This window comes from Rosa chinensis, chromosome 5, assembly GCF_002994745.2.
Source record: "Rosa chinensis cultivar Old Blush chromosome 5, RchiOBHm-V2, whole genome shotgun sequence".
In the NCBI taxonomy this organism is placed as follows: Eukaryota; Viridiplantae; Streptophyta; class Magnoliopsida; order Rosales; family Rosaceae; genus Rosa; species Rosa chinensis.
The window spans coordinates 15,625,030-15,646,603 of NC_037092.1; the positions used below are offsets into that span (position 1 = coordinate 15,625,030).

The 21,574-nt window shown below is 40.3% G+C and overlaps 2 protein-coding genes and 1 pseudogene across 2 annotated transcripts; 1 reads left to right on the forward strand and 2 right to left on the reverse strand.

Moving 5' to 3' along the window:
- The first annotated feature begins 234 nt into the window (after positions 1–234).
- Positions 235–4,224, forward strand: LOC112166446 (annotated as a pseudogene).
- Positions 4,225–4,481: 257 nt separating this feature from the next.
- On the reverse strand, positions 4,482–7,322 carry LOC112203248 (receptor-like protein EIX2). Its single transcript, XM_024344241.1, has one exon. The coding sequence runs from the start codon at positions 7,320–7,322 to the stop codon at positions 4,482–4,484; it is 2,841 nt and encodes a 946-aa protein (XP_024200009.1).
- A 6,752-nt stretch (positions 7,323–14,074) lies between these two features.
- Positions 14,075–21,025, reverse strand: LOC112203249. Its single transcript, XM_024344242.1, has 2 exons — positions 20,809–21,025; positions 14,075–14,247 (listed from the first exon to the last, which is right to left on the reverse strand). Exons 1-2 carry the CDS (start codon positions 21,023–21,025, stop codon positions 14,075–14,077), a joined length of 390 nt encoding a protein of 129 aa, XP_024200010.1.
- Positions 21,026–21,574: the final 549 nt, after the last annotated feature.

Here is a 21,574-nt window from a genome sequence, read left to right on the forward strand (position 1 = left end):
GCCTGTATGATTAAACTATAGGTCGTTAGTAGTTCATAGAAATTTTCGTAGGATTTTTCAGACACCTGAACTGTTTTGAATGATTTTGGAAATTAGTATTATTAAAGAATTATTTAAAAATATAAATTATGAGTCTTCATGATCTGAACCGTTCATTTTAATTAGTGTTTGATCTGGACCGTCAGATTTGATTATATACAAGTTGGATGTTCGACCCGAAACCGGGTCGCTGACTCGTTTTCCCGCGACGGGTGACCAGGATCTCTCTCCGATGTCCGGCCACTCCTTGGAGGCGGATTGGTGGCTTCGGGTTCGTCTTGATGTCGCCAACGTCCTTGTGGTTTCGGTTTGCACAGAAGAGTTCCTAAGAAGGAGAATCGAAGCCCGGAAGCTTCGGTGCTTTCGGCGGTTTCGAAGCGTTTTCCAGCGACTCCGGTCACCATTGATGGTCAGTGAGATATGAAAAGTGAACTACTCAGTGAGCTCTACATGTTGGTGCACTCGGTTTTCAGATTCGGTTCATGTTTCAAGATTTGGTAGTTTTGGGGTTTCACGGTGGGTTTTCATGTTTTCCGGCAATTCCACCCACTGTTCACGACAAACAAGGCATCAATCTTCATCTAGACATGGAACTCTATAAGATGGTATAATTAATTTTCAGTTTTGATTGAGATTGGAGAAATTGGGATTCTTGTGGATTGTGTGTGTATCAGGATCGCTGTTTTGGTGGTGAATTTAGTGTCCTTTGTTCAATTTCAAATCACATGGCAACCTGGGAGTACCATTTTGGCGATGGAAGGATTTTTATTCAACAACAACAACTATGTTACAAGCAACAAATATGTTACCATTTTGGCTATTGGTTAAGCTGAAAGTTGAGAATTTCGGTTATTGCTCACCCCTAATCACAGAGACCAAACCTTATGCCTTTTAAAGGATCACAAAGCTTTGCACCGAGTTTCAGTTGCGTGTGGCTTGCCTCTCTGAACTGGGTTTCGGGCAGCCATGACAGTTGTTACACGTGTCTCCCACAGAACCCATTCCGCCATTAGTCCCACCTCCGTTTTGGCTCTGGCTTGCCATTTCTTGCTTCTGGTCTCTTCAGCCATCAGCTCAATGTTGTGGGTTTTCTGGTAATTAATCAATGGCTCTGGCATGTTGATTTTGTAAAGGTGTTATCTTTTTTTGGTCTGAGTAAATAAAGGTTCAATCTTTACATGGCATTGATTTGTTGTTGATGATGATGGGAATTGTATCAGGAAATATTGAGAGATGAAGCTTGGAAAGGTTCCATTTTTTATTTCTGTATACAAATATTTCAGCTGTTGTCTATTTTCTGTATCAGCAATCCTTATTCTGAAAAGTAATTTATCTCCAATCTGCAAGACTGAATCCAATTTCTGAAAAGTACCGAGTATTGGATTTTAAATTAGTGATCAATTTGTTAGAAATATAGTTCTAACTAGAGATTAGTCAAACTTGAATTAAAGTTAATACTGTATTCACATTATTATTGTTATGGTAGTGAAACTCATAGTTATTGTTCTTGAATTTTGCTTGTTGTCTGAATCAACAGGTAAGTGATGGTGATGGTTATCTTGAGAGGATATTCTTTGAGACCAGCAGCTGTGAGGGCTGGAAATCTTATCTGCGAATGGATGGAAGATGCTGGTTTGCGAACATGAGCTTCAATCCTAATTTGTTTGCGTCCAAACAGTAGTGTTTGAGGAATTCTTGGCTCATGTTTGGTCTTGATTTCCAGGTGGGTTGATTGCTTGGGAAATGTACATGGTCGAGTTGAGGGTAGGAATGCTAGTGCTGAGGCTCTACTACTTGGTTCTCATTTGGTACTGTTCTTTTCCCCTAAATTTCCTAACTGAATTTGTACTCTGATACTACAAACAACAGGAGTAATTAACAGTTCCATCCACTTATCTATTTGTTATGACAGGATACTGTTGTTGAGGCCAGGATATTTGATGGGTAAAAAGGCATCATTTCTGTGGTATCTGCATTGAAGGTTTTGTGTATCAATGGAAAATTGGGAGAACTAAAGAGGCCGGTTGAGGTCAGTGTAAAATTGAAGTTTTGTGGAAACATATCATTGGCTCATTGAAAAATGTCATTGACTACTTCACAAGAAACATTTCACTAAATCTCTTCCAAAACTGTACGCAGAAATTACTCTTTGGTGGCGCTGCTAGAGTTCCAACTACTAATATCATGTTGCTTTTGCTCAACATCTGTAGGTAATAGCATTTAGTGATGAAGAAGGAGTAAGGTTTCAGTCTACATTCATAGGAAGTGCTTCTGTAGCTGGAATTTTACCAGTTTCAGCACTGCAAATGACTGATAAAAGGTTTCCTCAAATGAATCCCAATTTATATCTATTTGTAACACTATTCTTTATCAATAAATTTATGATTATAGTCCTTGTTCAGTGGTGTGACAATTCAAGATGCTCTTAAGAAAAACACCATAGAAGTTACAGAGGAGCACTAGCTTGCTGCGGCTCAGATATGATTGAAAATCAGTTTGGGGTTATGTTGTGGTATAATGCCCTACGCTGGTTATGTTGATAACCTGTATTAGAATATTCCCTGTGGAAACAGCAATAAAATGGATGCATGTTATAAGTTCTTCTAGTGCTCTGACTGCAAACTCTGCTGATTGTTTCATGTTGTAGATTCACATTGAAGAAGGGCCTGTACTGGAATGGGTTGGTTTTCCTCTAGGAGTTGTTAAATGCATAGCTGGACAGACAAGACTAAAGGTATCGAAAGTGTCTCAGCTTTTCATAGGTGCATGTCTAAATTATGTTTCATTTAATCATACAAACAAGAAAAATTTCCTTAGTTAGGAATTGTACTATGCAACTACACATATATGTTTGGAACTCATGACGATTCAAAAAGGGACTAATATTTATTTTTAGGTCTGGAAAAAGTGGACCAATATCTTTATGAGAAACTACACGTCTCATGAGCTTCCCATAAGGGAAAATTTCTGTATAATTTCATGAGAGAGTCAAGAAGTTGAATACAAAAGCTTCTTATATGTAATTATATATTGTATTTCATCATACAGATGTTGATGTATAAAGCAATAAAATACAGTGGCATTATATTAAACTTTTATTTCGGCTGAGCCGTCCAATATTCATAAACACTGTAGGTTACGATGTGAGGTTCCCAGGGGCATGCTGGAACAGTTCCAATGTCCATGCGTCGTGACCCTATGGCTACTGCTGTGGAATCCATTGTATTGTTAGAAAGCCTATGTAAGCATCCTCAAGATTTTCTGTCTTTTGATGGTCAATGCAAAAGTTACTCATTAGAATCACTTTCAACTTCACTCGTTTGTACTGTTGGTGAGATATCGACTTGGCCAAGTGCAGGTAATGTTATTCCAGGACAGGCAAGAAGTTTATCTCTTGACATTGCTAAATTTGATATTAAATGCTAAATCTGGTAATGAAAATGATCTTGATTTTAGGTAACATTCGCCGTAGATTTACGTGCAATTGATGACATGGGACGTGAAGCTGTTGTGTATGAATTATCTAACCGATTGTATCAAATATGTGATAGGCGTTCAGTTTCGTGCACAATTGATCGTTTGGTATGGATCCTTCATACCCTAGTCAATCATTTGCAGGTAACTTAACACGTAAGACAGTAACCTTACATGCTTTGAACCTTTTCAGCATGATGCAAATGCAGTCATTTGCGATTCTGAGTTGACTTCGAAGCTGAAGTCTGCGGCTTATCTTGGGCTAAATTGAATGACAGGTTTTGTTCAGGATGAAGTACCTGTATTAATGTCTGGAGCAGGACATGGTGCAATGGCTCTGTCTCATTTAACTAAGGTTTGTTATCTTTAATTTGCAAGATGAATCATGAACCATATGTTACTGTTTGTGTTATTTCCTCTGGTGTACGTATAATTCTGGTCTCCAAAAATATGAACAGGTGGGTATGATTTTTGTCCGCTGTCGAGGAGGCATAAGTCACTCCCCTGAAGAACATGTATTGGATGATGATGTTTGGGCGTCTGGTTTGGCAATCCTGGCATTCATTGAGACATTACTGTATATATAGGAGAAATCTTAATAATCTAGCATGTCGACATTACTGTATATATAGGAGAAATCTTAATAATCTAGCATGTGACAATTGTACAGTATCATGATGAGTCTTGGACAATAGAACCTTACCTCTTCAAGGAAACTCAACAACTTTCTAACAAAAACAGAAGCCAAACTTGATACTATGGACACCCAGACTGACAATACAAGTGAAAAAAGAAAAGCAGAGCAGTTAGATCGTTGCTGCCGTTACCAAAATAACAACAGCAACATCTAATCAAACGAGAAGGTTCATAAGGAAATGTACATCGTACAATCGTACATTACTACATGGATAGAATAGATAGAAATCAGCATATTAATAACTACTAATTTCGTTTTGTTATGTTTCCGATCACCGTCTTCCTTGTAGACGAGCTACTTTCAATGCAATTGCTAGTGCAACTTTCTCTTTGATCCAGTCAAAGAATTGAAAATAAGCATATCTCCAGGACTTCTTCAATATCAATGTGCCACAAACACTCCAAAACCCTATGATAAAGCCGAGCGCCGCGCTGGTATAGAAGCCAAGCTTTTTGTCATCATCTTCATGATCTTCTGCACTAGGCTCATGCATCTTGTCTCCGTCTTCTGGGCATTCTGAGAGAGGAAATCCACAGAGTGAAGGATTGCCCTCATAAATAGATGAATCATCGAGCGTCTGAAGTTGGTAGCCCGAAGGAATTCTTCCGGTCAAGTTGTTGGAAGACAAGTTCAAGTGAGATAAGAAGGTCAGAGAAGCGAGACTTTGTGGGATCTGTCCTGAAAGCTGGTTCTGTGAGAGGTCAAGTGTTTCGAGCAACTCCAAGTTTCCAATTTTTGAGGGGATATGTCCACTTAATTGATTCATGGACAAGTTTAATGCACCTAATTGAACGAGGCTGCAGATTTCTTCAGGAATTTCACCTTCTAAATCATTACTTGAAAAATCAATAATGAATAGAAGTTTTGCATTGTTATCTAAGTATTCACTTGCTCTTCCTTTTACAGTCACAATTGTTTCCTCAGAATAAACATTGATGATCCAGTTACTAGAACCATAGTCGACTAGAGAAGTCAAATTATTCAAACACTTGGGAATAGTCCCTGAAAATCTGTTGTGACTAAGGTCTAGGATATGAAGGAAAGGAAGACTGCACAAATGATGAGGAATATGTCCACTTAAAGAGTTTGATCGCAATTGCAGCACTGTGAATGTGGATACTTTTGATCCTATCCAAGAAGGTATGCTTCCAGTAAATTTGTTGCCTCCAAGATTAAGTCTCTCCAAATTTGAGCAATTTTGCAAGGCAGAAGGAATTTCTCCGCTAAAATGATTGTTGTCTATCTTCAGTGTATAAAGAGAACTTGGAATGCCCATTGAGCTTGGAATATTACCCGATATATTGTTGTTTGAGACATCCACAACATGTATCTGGCTCCACAAACTCCATTCTTTAGGGAATTCTCCGGATAACTGATTGTTATTCAGAGCAAGTTCATATAGAGAGTGAATGCTACAGATAGATGATGGAATAGTGCCATCAAATTGATTATGGCTCAAAACTAAGGTAATCAGAATCGGAAAAGAGTTGAATCGGAACGGAAGCTTTCCACTTATTTGATTGTAAGATAAATCCAAAGTTTGGATTTTGGAAGATATCTTAAAGAGCCATTCCTCTGGTATTGGACCTGAGATTCCAGCATTCATAAGTAAGACATCCACGAGCTCAGTTTGAGATTGAAGCCATAGAGGGAAGCCAGCACCTACTCGGCAATTGTCCATTTCAATTGTATGGAGCTTGAACGGAGGAACCCATTCATAATCAGTCAAATTGAAAATGATGGGCACATCTCGGGTTGTGCTCAAGTATAGGGACTCTAATCTTGTGAGATTTATGAAATGGGCTTCCGTTAAACTGCCTTCCCATGAATTATTAGACAGATCAAGGCTAACTAGCTGAGTGAGTTTTCCCAAACTTTGAGGAATGGAACCGCTGAAAAGATTAGAACTGAGATCAAGGTTAACTAGTTGAGAGAATTGTCCCAAACTTTCAGGAATGGAACCGTTGAAAAGATTATGACCGAGGGCAAGATGTTGCAGGCTTTTCAGGATTCCCAACGAACTAGGCAATTTGCCTACCAGCCTACAAAACGACAAATCTAGTGACTCCATTCTATTAAATGAACAATTTGAAATACCACTCAAAAACTCTTGAATCCCCCCATCAAATTTGTTGTCTGCAAGGTCTAATGACTTCAGCTTGCACAAATTTCTAATGAATTTGGGAACTGGACCCTTGAGTCCAGTGCTAGATAAATCGAGGTGTTCTAGAGATTTGGGGGTTGCAAATTCATCAACAAAGGGGTCGTTGAAAGAATTATAACTTAGATCAAGTTTTGTAAGGCTAGAAAGATTAAAAATCCATTTAGGAAATGAAGAATTGATAAGATAATTCCCTGACATATCAAGGACTGCAAGTGATGTGAAGTTAATGGATTGCAGGGAGTGTGGAATGTTTTGAATATAACAAGATGACAAATGCAACTCTAAGAGTGAACGAAGCTTGTTAACAGCATGTAGCCAACTTACTCCTGTGATGCTAAGGTTCACACTTTCAAGATTAAGGTATTTGAGGGAAGAGAGATGAGAAAGCCAATTCAAGTTTATGGAAGAAATTGCATTCCACTGGAGATCAAGATAGTTCAAGTTGGAGAGGTTACCAAGAGAAGAGGGAATCTCTCCTGAAAAGTTGGAATATGAGAGATTGAGATACCTCAAACTCGTAAGCTGGCCAATGAATTTTGGAATGTGAATTCTGTTGAAGTCATTGTTGCTTAAATCCAAGTAACTCAGATGTTTCAAGCCAAGCAAAGAAGGATTAATTGACTTACCCCGCAAAAAGGATTCTTCTGCCTCGGTATAGTTCAGATGATCAAGAGGGTATGTACTGTGGAGGTTAATCATTGCAACATGACCTGTGCGGTTGTTGCATGAAATCCCTCTCCACCGACAGCATTGATGACCAACCCAAGAAGAAAGCCTAGCAGACGGATCAATGAGATCTTGTTTAAAGCTGAGAAGCGCTCGTCTCTCTTCCTCTGTGCATGATTTCACAATACTGCCAGTGTTTAGGCACGAAGAGGCCAAAAATAACAAGAGCAGCAAGTGGAGAATGAGGCGAGAAATAGGGTTGAAGTTAACACAAATATCCATAATTAATTTGAGGCTCTGTTTGTTTGTTGAAGATGAGTAGGATGCAGAGCAAGAGATATTTATAGCCCAATAGTGATGAGGTGTCTAGATATTTTTAAGTCATCATTCTCAACCCATTTTACAAGTTGGCTCGTGAGTCCTCACTGACTAATTAGCTGAGAAAGATTGGTACGAGTTGTGTTTTAGATTGGTAATCCAAGACGTAAAGACCTGAAATGAGTAGACCCTAATTAGTAGACCTGAAATGAGTGCTTCTAGCCTTCTAACGTGTCACAATTTTACAAGTTCACCTCTCACTCAACAAAGACTTTCTCTGCTGTAGTCTACTGCGTAAGACTTACTTTCTTTGCTGTAGTTTTCTACGTTTGCTGTGAGTTTTCTGCCTAGATAGGACATGCCGTGTGGAAAGATTGATATTTGTGTTACTTCTGGTACTTTGGTGGGACCTAGATCCCCAGAATATATCAACTCTTCACATACTAGAACCCACCGAAATTATATGGGAGAACAAAAACCAAAAATGTAAAACCTTGAAGTTGTTGAAGGATGTCGACATAATGTGTGCCTCTACAAACTAGGGTTTAGAGTTGTAATAGGAAAGTGTTCTAGGTATTCAATTGTATTCGGATTCTATTACCTATTGTGTACCTTGTAACTCCCTATATAAAGGGCTCCTATTATCAACAATAAACACAATTACAATTCTCCTACAACACGTTATCAGCACGAGCTCTAACCTTAGCCCTAAAAACCAAAACCCAAGAAATCCCTCACCATAAGCTGCCGCGAGCCCTAGCCCATGCAAGCCATACCGCTCGCTGCAGCCCTTTGCCTGCTGCCCCCGCAGCCTCTGCGCACCCGTGTGTCGCTGCCCCTACAACCCTGCGCAAACCCTGCTAGCCCCCGCTAGCTTTTGCCTTCCCCAACCCGCAGCCCTGCACCCGCGCGCTCGCCTGTTGCCCTGGCTCACCCGAGCGCCTGCCGCCTTCGCTCCCCCTGCAGTTCGCTACACCTGCTAACCTGCACGTCACCCTTGCCCACAGCGCACAACCCACATCCGCCCTGCACAGCGCCTACTCCTGCACCACACGCTACTGCCCAATCAAAGCAGTGCAAGGAGTAGTCTGCCCCGCCCAGCTTGCTTACGTTCCCTCAACACCAACTCAGCAAGCACTGCTGTCAAAGAAAAAAAGGGAAGCCAGAAGAAGAAGACGCTTAAAGGAAGAAAAAGAAGAAAAAGAAAAGGGGGGAGCGGGCCTAGAAGAAGAAAAGGCAAAGAAAAAAAGGGAGAGAAGAATTTTCCACCCCACGTGCCAGCAAAAAGAAAGAAAAAAAAAGGAAAAGAAAAGAAAAAAGGGTTGGCCCATAGTTGCAAAAGAAGTGAAAACAAGGGCGGCCCAGAAGAGAAGAAAAGGAAAAGGGACGAAGAAGGTGGACGCAAGTCAAAAGCCAGAAGAAGAAGTCACTGTGGGCCTGGGCCAAAAAAAAAAGGGAAAACAGGCCTGGGCCGAAGAAGAAAAAAAAGGAGGGGAGAAGGGCAGCCCACCAGTCAAACAAGTCTGACCAACCACCGGAAATTTCTGACCAGATTCTGGCAATCCTAAATTAGCTACACGCCTGCATCAACACGCGCGTGTATAAGGACTCGTGAAGCAAAGCTTCAAATCAACAAGTAAGTTTTTAAAATTAAAGTTCATGCTTTCTTGTCTTTTAAATTCCTTTATTTGCTACAGGATTTGTAAAATACGAACATGGGTTCGATTATTTAATAAGCGGAATTGTGGGGATTGACGCTAAAAGAACTAAGAGCGTTCGTAATCAATGAACTAAGAGTGTTCATAATATTCGGACTAAGAGAGTCCGCAAGCATCGAAATATTACGGATTAAAACGTCTGTGAGCATGAGAATTTGACCATATCAACATCATTGTTTCGGTCTAATCCAAACTTCTTGGAAATTGATTTCTTGGACGCAAAGAGGCTCAGAAATCTTATATTAGTTGTCGTGGAAGTTTTTACTCCGAAACTAATTTATTCTCCTTCGTTTTTTGAATGTCGAATGCAAACCTGCAAAAACTCGACTTCACTAAACCATATTCGAATGACATTGTCACCAATGGGTGAATGAATTCAAGAATCACCTCACTACTAATGAGATTCTGTGGAGAAGAGCTCACAGACTAAAGATTAATTGAGAAAATCCTCTCAACCTTCCCTGTCTCAGTGCTAATGATTGCCAAACAATATAGGCTTGTGTGCAATGCTAGACGGATCACGAGGTTTCATCAACTTATGTCAGTTACTGAGTAAGCTAATAACATACTCATGAAAAACTATAATTCAAAGGCCCGTTGGAACTAAGAGCGTTCATGAGCCGAATTATAAATTGCGCACCTAAAGGAAGGCGCAAGGAGCGGAACCCTAAAAGTTAGGGGACAACAAAATGGACATGTGGGTCCATACAGCCGCCCTATAAAGGAAGGAAAATTGCCAGATAAGCGGACACGTGGCAACATTGGCCAACGTGGGAGAGGCAAAACAGGCGCCGCCGGTAGTGGTGGTGTCGCCACCAACGTCCATGGAGGATGTCTAAATACACAAGGTGCATCTCAATTAATGGGTGAGGTCATGCTATAGATGTGGATCAAAGCATTGGTTTAAGCACTAGATGCGAATGGAAAAACAAAGCTGCACAAATACAAGTGTATAAAGATATGAGAGAGCATGAGGCTCATCTCGCAGCTATAGGAGACGATGGAAATGACAATGACGTCAATCTCATCATTACAGACTTCAAATCTGGCGAGGAAAACAACAATGTTGATACTGCAGATTTTGATTAAATAGTCTATTATTTTCCAAGAATTATGTAATGGCAGTTATGCCTTAAATCAATAAATGGCATTTTATTTTAACTCTTTCTTACTTGGCTCACCTAATTAAGTATGATGTCTAGGAAAGTAATTGAGATTAGTGGTACTTAAGAGAGCCTCGCTCCACCAACATCTCTTCCTACTTTCCTGGTCATATTTGATTGGGGTTCACCGAACGGATTGAGTGACTACAATCTATCTAAGTTTGACTTTTATTTTTGGATTAGATTTTGGTTAAAGAAACTTTGATGTAATCATTGGCTATTAATAAAGTGTCGATTCTTTAATGTCTTGGACATACCTAATTCGAACTTTATTATTTTAAAGATATAAGAGCCAATGGTTTTCATGTGGAAACACATTGTGAGAATGGACAAGAGTTCCTTTACATCACCTCTAATGACTACGGACATAAACGAGTATTAGAGAAACTTATGTGTCGCTCTAGTGGATTGTATGCAACCACTATTCGAGTTATTGAATCGAACCATGTCATGAGAGATGACTTATGGGATTCTGACATATATAGGCTTTGGCATGATGATTCGTGTATTAAAGACTTTACACGGACATCGATTTTCAGAACGAAGAAAAGTAAGAACCAAGAATTGGTTCGAGGAGTTGCACATGCGCCTCATGGCACCATGATTATGCAAAGACCGACCACACATGGCCGACGCCGCCTACCCACTGCGGCAAATATATGGCATTGACGCCATAAACCCTAATTCAACTCCTCTCCCTACTTTTCAAGTCCATTGTGACATTGTGGCTTAACCAAAACCTTCATTGGTTGATTATAAGGCCTATGTTTCGTTCTGTAAAGCCTGTTATTTAGGATTGAGACCATCCTATGCAAAGGAGATTGAGGAAATAATTCCATTCTTACAAAGAATCTAAGGGAAATCTGTGGATTTGATCAACCAACTTGCGGACAGTATAGATGTTTTATCGTGTTGGTTGATACGCAAACACGCTGGTCACGTGTTGTGCCATTATCCACTCATAATGCTGCTTACACTACACTCCTAGCACATAACATATGGCTACGGGCTCACTACCCAGATCATCCCATTCAGTCAATTTGACTTGATAATGGTAGAGAGTTTACATCAAAAAATTTCGATGACTATTGCATATCATTGGGTATTGATATCAAATATCATATTCCCATGTATACACCCAATTGGTCTGGCGGAAAAACCACCATTAAAAGACTACGATGGTAGCCCGGACTTTGGTAATGCGCACCAATATTTCCGCTTGGGTTATGCAATATCACATGCAGCTATGCTCATTCATCTACGACTCATAGCATCCACTTAACTTTTCTTTGAGTTACAGCTAGTGACTGGGTTCGAGTCTAAATATCTCGTACTTATGCATATTTGAGTGGGCGGTTTGTGTGCCAATTGCGCTGCCACAGCGTATCAACATGAGTCATTACAATGAATGCATATATATATATATATATATATATTTGTGTTGGACATAAGCCTCCAACTATAAGTCCGCTACGTAAAACCCTTGACAGGCGATCTCTATTTCACTGGATTTGCGAATTGTCACTTTGATGAGACAGTCTTCCCGTCATTAGGGGGAGATTAGAACGTCAATGTTCAATAGGAACGACAGGAATTGTCATGGTCTGTCCCCACTATGTCTTATCTTGATCCCTAAAAGTGACGAGATCACATATACCTGCTGCAAACATGCCTGCAAGGATTGATGTTCCCACAAGAGGAAATGGTGCCACCCAGAGAAGATGAGTACGGCAACACCACCATGGATGGTGGTATGGTGACGCCACAAAGGTGGCATATTGGCCTCATAGGCCATGGGTTCCGCTAGAGAGAGTAGGAGACCCATAGGTTCGATGGATTCTCGCCCGAAGAAGAGAGCGAATTTGGCACAACTTGATCCATTGATCATTGATACTCAAAATCCGTCTCATGAGAATATTTTGGATTGTGGTTATGTCCAAGAGACATCGTTGGGGGACGCCCCAATGTTAGAACCAATTCCTGAGAATATAGAGATCTCTACAAACTACACTAGTGTACATGAGGACGTGGAATTGTTGAGACCAATGACATCGAACCCCTACTCCATTGAAGAATGCCAACGTAGAGAAAATTGGCCTAAATGGAAAGATGCGATCCAGGTTGAATTGGATTCACTAACGAAGAGGAAGGATTTCGGGCCTTAGATGCCAACACCTCCTAACATAAAACCTATTAACATTAATAGGTCTTCGTTAGATAGCGTGATGAGAAAAAGAGATGGTAATCTCGCCTTATGGCGCAAGGTTTCTCACAACGCCTTGGAATCGACTACGAGAAGACATATTCTCTCGTAATAGATGTCATTGCACTCCACTACCTTGTCAGTTTGGTAGTTTCCAAATAACTAAACATGCAGCTTACGAATGTGGTCACTACGTATCTCTATGGAGATCTAGATACATAATATAATGAAGGTTCTTGTGGACTTCATTTACCCAAGTCAAGTGGCTCTAGACCACGGGGCGTATTTGCAACGAGGTTGAAATGCTCACTAAAATGACTACTTGATTGGGAAGGGATATGATGAACTATGCCCACGCGTTTCCATGACAAGTTCTGGATTTGCAATTGTCGCGGTTTATGTTGATAAACATAATTGAAACCCTTAGGAGTTAAGGGAAACCGCTGAACACCTGAAATCTGAGTTTGAGAGGAAGGACCTTGGGAAAACACGGTTTTGTCTAGATTCAGAACTTGTATACTGTGTCAATAGATGCTTTGCATTTTGATAAAGTCAAAGATGCACTCCCATGGTCGTCCGTAGTCTTGACCCTAAAAGGGATCCGTTTCGTCCCAGGGATGATGACGAAGACGTGTTAATAGCAGAAGTGCTTACTTATGTACAATATGTGCATTATTGTATTTAGCACAATACAAGACCGGACACCTCAATTATTATGAACTTGTTGGCTAGATATAGCCCCGCGCCAACGCAACGCCATTAGATTGGTATAAAGACAATCTTTCGATATTTGAGAGGTATGATTGATATGGGCTTGTTCTATCCCTACAGAGAGAAAAGAAATGACGGAAGTGTGGGATCGGACCCCACAAGGCAAAATGCCACCTTCCGTGCTCGTCCTCCCCTCCATCAAAATGACAACAAGCAGTTCTAAATATTGAAGTGAACCAAATCCGATCATAGGATAATGTAGCGGACTTATTTACTAAGTCGTTATCAAAATCCACCTTCGAGAAACATGTGAAGAGCATCGGATTGAGAAAGTTATCCGAACTCCCATGATTGTAGCAATCAGGGGGAGATATTGACATCAGGGGGAGGCATGATGTCTACATGTTTGATCTCGAAGAGTGAAGGACGTGTTGTGCTCTTTTTATCCTTCGACCAGAGTTATTTTTGTCCTACATGGTTTTTGTTACTTGGCAAGGTTTTTAACGAGGCAACAATCAAAGCATCATCACTAAGTTTGAGCGGCACAAGGGGGAGTGTTGAAGGATGTCGACATAATGTGTGCCTCTACAAACTAGGGTTTAGAGTTGTAATAGGAAAGTGTTCTAGGTATTCAATTGTATTCGGATTCTATTACCTATTGTGTACCTTGTAACTCCCTATATAAAGGGCTTCTATTATCAATAATAAACACAATTACAATTCTCCTACAATAGAAGTAACACAAGTTGCTTGATTTACCACACAATGATAGACAATTGGAGCATACTGGTCTTGCGTATTAGCATTGGTACAAAATGATAATTATAATTTGGAACCTTGGAATAGAGCTACCTCAGAGACTACATATATCAACTGTAAGCCACAATTGCAATTTCTCAAAAAATACACACTTAAATCTCTCTAAGATGCAAGACACATCAGTCTCTCAGATATGACGCCTCTTAACCTTTCCGCCCTTGATCTTGCCATGACGCTTCTCTTGCCCTGCTTGAACACCTGTTGGGATTTCTTACCCACCCCACCAAAAGGTTTTAATGAACTCTTTGTTTGACTGCCATCAGCCATCTCCACATCTGCAAAATGGAGAAGACAACATCCGGATCATTAAACTTCAACACAGCTGGGAGTAAAGATAATTTATATGGATGAACGATAAACTGATATATGCTGATAACAAACTCAAATTTCACCCATCTTTTTCGTCTGTGAAATATGATCATTCAAGATGTCTGTAATCTAATAACTAAAAAGTGATAAAGCATAATGATAATGAACACTAAAGTATGAAAATTTCAAATTCCCTGAAAAGAAAAACAAGCCAAGACAAGTACATCATCAACTTGATTTACATGAAAAGATCCTACTAGTCTTATATCTCGCTTACCAATGGGAATGAACTTTTTTACAATGACACCAACAGAATTAACACAAGATGTCATCCAAGTATCTACGAAAAAATAATTGTCTAGTTCTAATTGTTTGTTCAATTACCTTTATCCATTACCACAAGTTTTTAAATGCATACATATATTTTCAACAACAGAAGTATAGAAATTATTGAAGGAAATTGACTTATGTGTGCCTATTCAAACTAGGATTAGTTTCATGATTGTAATAGGAGAGAATGTTCTAGAATTCCTAGTCCTATACGGAATAGTTTTCCTTGTAATGCTAGAACATATACTTTGTAATCCCTATATATAGGGCTCCTATTCTCAATATTGAATACATAATTCTCTCATCAATCTCTCTCAAAACTCTCATACTTAAACACGTTATCAGCACGAGCCCTAACCTTGAGATCAAAAATCCAAAACCAGAAAATTCTTCAACATCACCTTTTCCACCGTTGCACCTAGCCCTTGCAAGACTAGCCGCTGCTGCCCACCTGCGCTGCACGCTGCCCCTGCATCCCTTACACACCTGTGTGCAGCCTACTGCCCCTGCAGCATCGCCGCACGCCTGCTACCCCTGCAGCACAACAGGACGCTCGTTCCTGTGCAGATTAGCCTACTTACAAGCTCTGAAACATCTTGATCAGGACCTCAGATCAAAATCCTTCCTTCATCAAAGTTGTTCGTCTCTGTCTCTTCTATCCGACCTCAGAATTTCAGCCTTATTGAAATTGTTTTGAGACCTTTACACCAATCGAAGTGAAAGCTATCCAGAGGCAAATCTGCTTCGAATTTCAACAAAAAAAATCCTTGAAAACCGCCACTGCCACCTTCAAGCATCACTGCAGTAGCTTCTAGCCCACGCTAGCCTCATCTGCATGCCTGCCCCTGCACGCATCTATCGGCCAGCTCCTCGGCTTACCTCGGCCAGACCTGTATCGGCCACACAGCAGGGATTGAAAGATAGTTTGCAATCCTCGACCTAGGATCGATAGCACGCCTGCAATCCTACATGCCTGCATCATACAGGCGTGTATTGAGAATTTCAAATTCTAAAATTCATGAGTAAGTTTTCACTAGTAAGTTGTTCCCGTCTTTGAAATTTAAATTTATTTTTATTTTTCTTCGGGGACTTACAAAATCCCTTCTTCTACATCCCACCTTTCTGTAATGTGGGTTCGATTTGCTAAAAGCGGAATCGTGGGGATTCACGCTACATACGAACTAAAAGCGTTAGTAATCTTCGGACTAAGAGCATCATTGAGCAACGATTTTTACAAACTAAGAGCGTTCGTAGGCTACGGACTAAGAGCATTCGTAAGCATAAAAATTTGACTATATAAACGTCATTGGTTTCAATTCAAATCCAAAAATTTGGAAACTATCAACAAAGACAGTGGTTATAACTCTTTCTCACTAGGCGTACTCAAGAGTAATTGTGATGTCTAGGAAATGTTTGAACTGAGAGAACGGTTTTAAAAGTGAGCAACGCTCCACCAAAATCTCGTCTTACCTTACCTGGTCACAACCAAATTGGAATTACCAAACGGATTGAGTAACTAACTAGCTACTGCTTGTCTAAGTTTGATTATCCTTTTTGGATTAAATTTAGAAACTTTGTCGTAATCATTGGTCTTTCGTTGAAATAAAGTGTCGATTTTGATTCGAACTTTATTCATTCAAGTATGTTTCCTAGAGAGCTAGAATGCCTCGTGGATAGTGCTACTACGCACACCATACTTCGAAATAGGCAGTTATTTCTTGAGATGACGCCTACTCGATCTTCAGTGACTACGATGGCAGGGTCATCGAAATAGATTCACGGTCGAGGACCAGCTCAATTCTTGTTGCCACATGGCACAATCATTAATGTCACTGAAGTTCTCTACGCTCCTAGGGCTGAAAGAACCCTTTTGAGCTTCAAAGATATAAGAGTCAATGGTTTTCATGTGGAAACACATTGTGAGAATGGACAAGAGTTCCTTTGCATCATTTCTAATGACTACGGACATAAAAGAGTCTTGCAGAAACATATGTGTCAATCTAGTGGGTTGTATGCAACTACTATTCGAATAATTGAATCCAATCATGTTATGAGAGATGATTTATGGAATTCTGACACATATAGGCTTTGGCATGACCGTCTGAGACTTTCAGGTCGTGATATGATGATCCGTATATTAAAGACTTCACACGGACATCCATTCTTCAGAACGAACAGAAGTAAGAACCAAAAATTGGTTCGAGGAGATGAACTTGCGCCTCACGGTGCCAAGACTGTGCAAGACAGGCCACTTAGGACCGGCACCGTCTACCCCGTACGACAACAAAATGGCTTTGACGCTATGGACCATTCTTTGACTCCTCCTCTACGTCTAAAGTCAATTGTGACTTCATGGCTCAACCAAAATCCTCATTGGTTGTTTCTAAAGCCCATCATTCGTTCTGCAAAGCCTGCTCTTTTGCAAAATTAGGATCGAGACCATCCTATGCAAAGGACACTAAAGAAAATATATCATTCTTGCAAAGAATCCAAGGTGATATTTGTGGACCTATTCAACCACCTTGTGGACCATTTAGATATTTTATGGTGTTGCTTGATGCATCGACACGCTGGTCACATGACATGCTATTGTCCACAAGGAATGCTGCATTTGCTAAACTGCTCGCACAAATTATTAAGTTAAGAGCTCACCACCCTGATCATCCTATTAAGTCTATAAGATTAGGCAACGCTACGGAGTTTACATCAAAAACTTTTAATGATTATTGTATGTCCATTGGGATTGAAGTTGAACATTCAGTTCCTCATGTTCACACCCAAAATGGTCTCGCAGAAGGCACCATTAAATGACTACAAATGGTCGCTAGGGCATTGGTAATGCGCACCAATCTCCCTATTTCTGCTTGGGGCTATGCAATATTGCATGCTGCTGTGCTTATTCGTCTAAGGCCCACTGCCACTCAACCCTTTTCTGCATCCCAGATGGTGACTAGGTATGAGCCTGATCTCTCACACTTAAACATATTTGGATGTGCAGTTTATGTGCCAATTGCGGCTCCATAGAGCACCAAAATGGGTCCTTAATGACGATTAGGCATTTATGTTGGATATGATTCTCTAACGATTGTCCGCTACTTAGAACCCTTGACAGGCGATCTCTTTACCGCTAGATTCGCTGATTGTCACAATGTCACTTCGATGAGACAGTTTTCCCGTCATTAGAGGGAGATAAGAACATAAATGTTCAACAGGAACGATAGGAATTGTCGTGGTCTGTCCCCACTCTGTCTCATCTTGATCCCCGAACTGCACAGTCCGAAATTGAAGTACGGAGAATTCTCGATCTTCAGAATGTAGCAGAATCGATGCCTAATGCGTTTTCTGATATTGCTAAAGTGACGAGATCACACATACATGCTGCAAACGTGCCTGCAAGGATTGATGTCCCTAAAATTAAAGGACATGACCCCATCTCAAGGATACCTGAGCATGGTGCCAACATCTCCACTCTTGGTGACATTGTGGCTAGGCCTATGGCTCCTGCCAGGAAGCGCGGGAGGCCCATAGGTTCGATGGATTCCCGCCCTAGAAAGAAAGTGAGTTTGGCACAAAATAATCCATTAATCATTGATGTGAGTAATCAATCTCATGAGAATATTCTGGATTATGGTTATGTCTAAGAGACATCATTGGGGGACGCTCTAATGTCAGAACCAATTCCAGAGAATAGAGAGATCTCCATGAATTACACTAGTGTACATGAGATGATGGATATAAATTCTATGGCTATTGATGATGCATTTGCATATCATGTTGCAAAAGGAATTATAGAATATGATGATATCGAACCTCGCTCTGTCAAAGAATGTCAACGAAGAGCGGATTGGCCTAAATGGAAAGATGCGATCCAGGATGAATTGGATTCACTAGTAAAGAGACAGGTATTTGGGCCTATAACACAGACACCCCCAGATGTAAAACCTGTTGGCCATAAATGGGTCTTTGTTAGAAAGCGTAATGAGAAAAATGAGGTGGTTAGATATAAAGCCCGCCTCGTGGCGCAAGGTTTCTCACAACACCCTGGAATCGACTACGAGGAGACATATTTTCCTGTAATGGACGTTATAACGTTCCGCTACCTTGTCAGTTTGGTAGTTTCTGAAAAACTTGACATGCAGCCTATGGATGTGGTTACAGCATATCTTTATGGGGATCTAGATTCAGAGATATATATGAAGGTTCCAGATGGACTTCAATTACCCAAATCAAGTGGCTCTAAACCACGGAGCGAGTTTTCAATAAGATTAAAACGCTCACTATATGGATTAAAACAATCCAGATGGATGTGGTATAACCGTCTAAGTGACTACTTGATTGGGAAGGGATATATTAATAATGAAATATGCCCATGCGTGTTCATTAAAGAACAAGTTCCGGATTTGCAATCGTAGCAGTTTATGTCGATGACATGAACCTAATTGGAACTCTAGATGAGTTGAAGGAAACTGCTAAATACTTGAAATCCGAATTTGAGATGAAAGATCTTGGGAAAACATAGTTTTGTCTCAGTTTAGAACTCGAGCACCTAGTGATGGGATTTTGATCCATCAGTCTGCATATACTCAGAAAATCCTAAGGTGCTTTAATGAAGATAAAGCAAAGCCTGTGAGTACTCCCAAGATCGGCCGTAGTCTTGAGCCCGGAAAAGATCCATTTCGTCCAAAGGATGAGGAAGAAGAATCATTAGTGGCCGAAGTGCCCTATTTAAGTGCAATAGGCGCATTATTGTACTTAGCTCAATGCACAAGACCGGACATGTCCTTCGCATTGAACTTGTTAGCTCGACATAGCTCTGCGCCAACACGCCGCCATTGGATTGGTGTAAAGACAATCTTTCGATACTTAAGAGATACGATTGATATGGGCCTATTCTATCCCTACAGAGAGAAAATAATGACGAAAATTTAGGAGGAAAAATGCCACCTTCCAAAAGTTGGCCGCCGGCCATGTTGCCGCCGCCGCCCACCTACTCCCTCCATCAAAATGACAACAGTGTTTTAATGGGTTTTGCTGATGCAGGGTATCTCTTTGACGCTCACAAAGGTCGCTCCCAAACGGGTTATGTCTTTATCATGGGAAGCACTGCGATATCTTGGAGGTCTACAAAATAGACCCTAGTTGCTACTTCCTATAATCAAGCAGAGATTATTGCTCTACACGAAGCCGTGCATGAATGTATATGGCTAAGGTCTGTAATTAGACATATTCAAGGAAGTTGTGGTTTGAAGTCTACCACAGATGAACCTACATGCATTTATGAGGATAATGCAGCTTGTATTGAGCAAATGAAGTTAGGTTTCATCAAGGGCGACAACACCAAGCATATATCGCCTAAATTCTTTTACAATCAGCAACAACAATCACTTCTAAAGATTGAAGTGAATCAAATCCGATCAGAGGATAATGTAGCAGACTTATTCACTAAGTCGTTACCTAAATCCACCTTCAAGAAACATGTGAAGAGCATCGGATTGAAAAAGTTATCTGAACTCCCATGATTGTAGCAATCAGGGGGAGATATCGACATCAGGGGGAGTTATGATGTCTACATGTTCGATCTCAAAGAGTGAATGACGTGTTGTACTCTTTTTCCCCTCCTCGAGCTTGTTTTTGTCCCACAGGATTTTTCACTCGAGCAAGGTTTTTAATGAGGCAACGGAAGAAGCATTACCACCAAGTTTGAGTGGTACAAAGGGGAGTGTTGAAGGAAATTGACTTATGTGTGCCTATTCAAACTAGGATTAGTTTCATTATTGTAATAGGAGAGAATGTTCTAGAATTCCTAGTCCTATACGGAATAGTTTTCCTTGTAATGTTAGAACATGTACTCTATAATCCCTATATATAAGGCTTATATTCTCAATATTGAATACACAATTCTCTCATTAATCTCTCTTAAAACTCTCATACTTAAACAGAAATCCACATATCAAAGTCGCACAACAGAATCAGCCCAAATTGTCAAAAACTGCAAATTCAGTAAACCATGCACCAATTTCTTACTCACTAAAGTTACTAGCTTGAATCATTCTGAAAACATCGCAGAAAAATACTCAATATCTTTATTTAGAGCCAAATGGTTTCACACCAAGTTTAAGCAAAACACAATAAAAATGGCATAATTACAATTTAATTAAGCCAAAAATTAGCATATGGGTTGTTGAAGAGAAGCATACCCATGGCATTTTCAGAAGGCGTTGAGGTGTTGACAGGGACGATCTCCATAGAAGAGGAGGCCTTACAAGAGGGCTTTATAGGATGCTTAAGGGCGGCGAGGGCTGCTTCTTGGACGGCGAGCTTGGCCTTGTCTTTCTTCTCATAGTAGGGCTCTTCCATCGCTTTGGGAATAGCCCGAAGCCTTTTCTCTCTCTTGCATCTCACCGACTTCGCCATCGTCCCTGCTTCCAAGGACCGCCGCTTCTTCTCTGTTTCCTTTCGGTATGAGTAGATTGATGGTATAAGTAGAAATATGGAAGTTGTGATCCTTGTAAGGAATAACTTCTATGGCTCCTTATGAACCACAATCATCTCTCTGAATCTGTTCATGTTGTATCGTGTGCAGGTTTATGAAGCTGAGATTGGATTGAGTGTTGTTAGAAAGTTTTGAAGCTGAGAGTCTAGAAGAAGCATTAGCCTGCAGTCCAACAAACATTGAGTTCAAGAAGCCAGATAAATGGCTAGCACCATATCCCAAGTATGTTGTGGTTATGTTATTTCGCTGTCAAGAAATAGTGTAAAGACTGAAGATGAATGTGTACTTCATTTTTGAATTGAGTTATTGGTGTAACAGGTGCAGCTAGTTTGAATTGAGTTATTGGTGTTAGAGTTATTGTTGGAACATTCAACCTTTGCTAGCTCTCTTCAGATTAAGAAGGGTTCCATATCTACTACTATATATTCAATACCATCTGGTTTTATTATATTTTGGGCTCATCATCATCA

Coding starts and splice junctions, on each gene's coding strand:
- LOC112203248 (XM_024344241.1), bottom strand. CDS start 7,322: ATGGATATTTGTGTTAACTTCAACCCTATTTCTCGCCTCATTCTCCAC.
- LOC112203249 (XM_024344242.1), bottom strand. CDS start 21,025: ATGGCGAAGTCGGTGAGATGCAAGAGAGAGAAAAGGCTTCGGGCTATT. Junction 14,248..20,808: donor GCCTTCTGAAAATGCCATGG/GTATGCTTCTCT, acceptor TCCATTTTGCAG/ATGTGGAGATGGCTGATGGC.